Source organism: Peromyscus eremicus, chromosome 23, assembly GCF_949786415.1.
Source record: "Peromyscus eremicus chromosome 23, PerEre_H2_v1, whole genome shotgun sequence".
In the NCBI taxonomy this organism is placed as follows: domain Eukaryota; kingdom Metazoa; phylum Chordata; class Mammalia; order Rodentia; family Cricetidae; genus Peromyscus; species Peromyscus eremicus.
The window spans coordinates 5166580-5171204 of NC_081438.1; the positions used below are offsets into that span (position 1 = coordinate 5166580).

The window sequence follows — 4625 nt, forward strand, 5'->3', positions numbered from 1 at the left end:
CTCTACGCCAGCCTGAGGTAGAGCGAGACCCTGTTTTTCACACACACACTCAAATGAATAATCTACCCCCTCCTCCCCCTTATTTTGGTTTCTCTGTGTAGCCTAGGCTGTCCTGGGCTCATAATCCCTATTTTTTTAACAGAAAACAAAGGGGCTCGGTGTGGTGGCAGATGCTGATAATTCCAGCGCTTGGTAGGAAGAGGCAGGCGGATCAGAAATTCGGGGTCATCCTTGGCTACACAGTCTGTCTGAGGTTAGCTTGGGGAACACGAGACAAAGAAAGAAAAGAAGGAAGGGAAAGTACTACATTGTTTTGCAAACCAATTGACAAAAGCCTCCACAAAACTGTCCAGAGTACCTAAAAGAATGAGCGTATTTGGCTGTATGGAAAAACCTCTGCTCTGGTTCCTTTAAAGTCCCCAATTCCCGCGACATTCTCGGGCTTTAAGTGCAGGGCTGGCCTCAAACGTTGACCGTCCAACGTTGGGGGGAAATACAAGCTCACCCAGGGCTTCGGTGAGAACCCCCAGATCCAGCCTAGGCGGACGCATGCGCTCTTACACCCTCCACGGGCGGGAGGCGGAGCGTGGAGATTGACAGGGCACTCGGCCTGTCGGGCCCAGTCCCGCCTCCCGGCCGCATCCGGCGCGGACGCCATGGTGCGGTTCAAGCACAGGTAAGCTGCACCCTCCCCGCGCCCTGGCGGCGTGCCGGGCCCGCGCTCACCGCTGCCGTCCGCCGCAGGTACCTTCTGTGCGAGCTGGTGTCGGAGGACGCGCGCTGCCGCCTGAGCCTGGACGACCGCGTGCTGGGCGGCCTCGTCCGCGACACGATCGCCCGGGTGCACGGGACCTTCGGCGCCGCCGCCTGCTCCGTGGGCTTTGCAGGTACGGGGTGGGGGGCGCTGCGGCTCGGGCGCGGTTTGTGCGATATTGGAGGATGCTGGAAAAGCCTGTGAGCCACAGAGTGGGCCGAGTCCAAAACTGAGCAAACGCTGGCGATCGCGCAGCGGGAGAGCACTTGCCCAGCGTCACAAGGCAGAAAGTTCATAGCCAGCACCGTGTGTGTGGTGGTGGTGATGGTGGGTACGTTTACTGTCCGACGTATTAGCGGGGGATGGGTGTTGAAGTTACTAGGCTAAGTGAAGATAGCTTTGGAGAATTGCTCGTGAGAGCTAGGATTTGACAGGTCGCGTTAGCACGTTCTAAAATGTCAAAGTTTAAAGCGCCTCTGATGGTAGAGTGCACAGGAATTCTCACATGGGAAGGCGGGGTGAACTCGAAAGCCTTTTCTCCCTGTGCCACATTTTAGCGCCCTTTACCGTAAGCTTAAACTTGAATTCTGCAGAATTAAACCAACGTAAACAAAGCTTTCTTGCTTTGGGGAGACTACATTAAGAGGGGCCTACAGAACCCGGTTTTAATGACACCTATTTTCCCGGCAAGGATTATTTTCTTGCTGCCTTAATGGTGGAGTTTCTCTCTCCATTTATTGACCGGAGTGGTCAGTGACTTGACACTGGCAGATTTATCCTAAAATTTCCTTTAAAGCTGGGCACCGTAGCACTCGAGAGGCAGAGACAGCTTCCAAGCCAGCCAGGATGACACAACGGGACTGTTTCAAAGGAATAACAAAACCTTTCAAGAATGTTTTTTAGGGGGACTGGTGGGGCTGGAGAGGGCGCAGCGGTTAAGAGCACTTGTGGCTCTTTCAGAGGACCAGGATTACATTCTCAGCACCACATGGCGACTACCTAACTGCAGTCCCAGAGGATGACACCCAGCACACACACACTTGGTGCATATACATACGTGTAGGCAGAACATCACAAAATTTAAAAATTAAACATGTACTCAGTGCTGCACCCTCCCATATGACACTTGTCTAGAGCAGTCGCCGGCACATACTAGGGTTTTCCCTGTTTTTAATTCTGTGAAAGGGAAGTTTTCCATTTTCCCCTCCCTACTGTAGTCCGGTACCTCAATGCCTACACTGGGGTAGTGCTACTTCGATGCCGGAAGGACTTCTACCAGCTCGTGTGGTCAGCTCTCCCTTTCATCACATATCTGGAGAGCAAAGGACACCGTTACCCGTGTTTTTTCAACACACTGCACGTGGGAGGTAAGAGTGGTGGGAGCTTGTGTATGTATGTACGGTGGCTGTTTCATGGAGTAACTGGTTCAGAGCTCAGTCCTGGCAGATGGGTGGTCTCCCTGCTGTCCCACTGAGAACAGGATGTTCCTCCCACCCCCACCCGAAAGACAGTGACTGTTTCACAAGCTGTTGTCCACAGAAGCTCCCTCCTGTGCCAGGTACAATTAGAACCTGTCAGAAGTTCCTGATTCAGTACAACCGGAGACAGCTGTTGATCTTGTTGCAGAACTGCACTGATGAAGGTAAGCAACAGCTGGCCGGTGCAAGCAGTGGCCGAGGCCCCGTGGGCAGGCTGATGCCCGAGGACGTCTCTTTCCTCTAGGGGAACGGGAAGCCATTAAGAAGTCTGTCTCCAGAAGCTGTCTACTGGAGAAAGAGCCAGCCGAAGAGCTTTCAGACAGTGTTGGTGAGGAGGCTATGGAAGCAGTAGAGTGACCCGGTTTCCAGGCCACTTGTGGGACCAGGAAATTGTGGGAGTTGGCAGCAGCACCCCACAGCTCTGCAAACGGACTACCAACCAGAGCCAGGCGACCATCTTGAAATGGAAGGCTTGCTGCCTTTACCATCCATGGTCCTGAAGGCTCTGTACACTCTTTTATATGTAACTGCTGAACTGAGTGGGTAAAATAAAATATTCTTGGCTTCCAGAGCAACATTCCTAAACCACAAGAAGTACAAAATGAACTATATAGTTCATGCTTGGCCAGGTCTCTGTCTTCTATCACACTGGTCTTAAGTGTGCTCCCTGCGTGGTACTAGATGAATTTTAAATATTCCTAGACCCTGAAAAGAACTCATGCAAACCCTAACGTGGTGGTGCACTCCTTTAATCCCAGCACCAGGGAGGCAGAGGCAGGCAGATCTGAGTTTTGAGGCCAGCCTGGCCTACAGAATGAGTTCCAGAACAGCCAGGACTGCACAGGGAAACTGTTGGGGGTGGGGTAAACGCCTGTAAAGCAGAAATATCAGTGAGTAACCAACTACACTTGCATAATTTAGAGTCAGTTTAGTACTGTATCCTAGGGCTACAAACACCAGGATACCCACCTGACCGTTGCTCAGGGCACTTGGTAAGAAATGCAGCTTTCAGCTGGCCCCAATGAGGCAGGAACGTAATCCTAGCACTTGGGAGGTTTGCTGGTTTGAATGAGAATGGCTCCCATATATTTACTTTGGTTCCCAGATGGTGGGACTATTTGGGAAGGATTGGGAGGTGTGGCCTTGGAGGAGCTATGTTATGGGGGTGTTTCAAAAGCTCACACCATTCCCAGTTAGCTCTCTGCCTCCTGCTAATGGATAAGATGTGAGCTGCCAGCTACGTCTCTAGCTCCATACCTGCCTGTCTGCTGCCATACTCCCATAATGGTTGCGGACTCACCCTTTATGGTGGTTTGAATAGGTATGGCCCCCATAAACTCATGTGTTTGAATACTTGGCCCATAGGACTGGCACTATTAGGAGTTGTGACCTTGTTGGAGGAAGTGTGTCACTGTTGGGGTGGGCTTTGAGGTCTCCTATGCTCAAGCTATGCCCAGTGTAGCTCAACAGTTGCTTTTGTTGCCCACGGATCAAGATGTAGAATTCTCAGCCCCTTCTCCAGCACCATGTCTGCCTGCACACTGCCATGTTTCTTGCCATCAAGATAAATAATGGACCAAATCTCTGAAACTAAGCCAGTCCCAATTAAATGTTTTCTTTTATAAGAGCTGCCTTGGTCATGATACAGTCTCTTTACAGTAATAGAAACCCTAAGACACCCTTTATGCCTCTACTAAACCACTGTCACTTAAGAGAAGCTTAGGGTTAAGAGCTGGAATGATGGCTCAGAGGTTGAGAGCAGTGGTTTTCTTCCAGAGGACCTGAGTTCAATTCCCAACACATACATGTGCTCACAAACAAATGTAAGGTAACTCCAGTTTCAGGGAATCCAACACAGACATGCCTGCAGGCAAAATACCCATACATATTTTTGAAAGCCGTTAGGGGGTGTGACAGGGCCCAGAGCTTTCTTGGTGAAGGTTTATAAAGCTTTTCTTAACAAGGATCAACACAAAACCCTCACTATCTCAGTGCCGAGGATAAGTTACCCCAGGGCTAGCTGCCAGCTGAGGTCTGGCCATGGCAGCCACTTACCAGAAGGAAACCTTCCAATTCCTTTGGTTGGCTTTTTTCTACTGCAGCCATTCAGCCTGGAGGTCACAGTGGTTCCCTAAGCCTAGGTGTTAAACTGGATCTCCTAACTCTGCTTACTCCTAGTCCGCTGGATCTTTGACAAGGAGAATTTAACAGATAGAACTGTACCTGCAAGTCAGGAAGCCCAAACAGGACCACACAGCAGTGCTGTATCACTGGTTTGGCCTGCTCCAAAGGACACTGAAGAGACTACTCAGGCTAACTCTGGGTTGAGAAAATGAGCATCTGAATGACAGACTAACCCTGCAGATGAACTAAGCTTGGCAGGAAGGCGTCTC

The 4625-nt window shown here is 50.8% G+C and overlaps 1 protein-coding gene across 1 annotated transcript; it reads left to right on the plus strand.

The window, feature by feature from the left end:
- Positions 1-623: 623 nt before the first annotated feature.
- On the plus strand, positions 624-2803 carry Pop5 (POP5 homolog, ribonuclease P/MRP subunit). The gene is made up of 5 exons (XM_059249835.1): positions 624-676; positions 745-887; positions 1972-2121; positions 2313-2396; positions 2477-2803. The coding sequence occupies exons 1-5, from the start codon at positions 657-659 to the stop codon at positions 2587-2589; spliced, it is 510 nt and encodes a 169-aa protein (XP_059105818.1). The 5' UTR covers positions 624-656; the 3' UTR covers positions 2590-2803.
- Positions 2804-4625: the final 1822 nt, after the last annotated feature.

Excerpts from the sequence above, each read along its gene's own strand:
- Pop5 (XM_059249835.1), top strand. The coding sequence starts at position 657 with ATGGTGCGGTTCAAGCACAG. Across the intron at positions 2,122-2,312 it reads CAACACACTGCACGTGGGAG|GTACAATTAGAACCTGTCAG; the intron begins GTAAGAGTGGTG and ends CTCCTGTGCCAG. Across the intron at positions 2,397-2,476 it reads GCAGAACTGCACTGATGAAG|GGGAACGGGAAGCCATTAAG; the intron begins GTAAGCAACAGC and ends TCTTTCCTCTAG.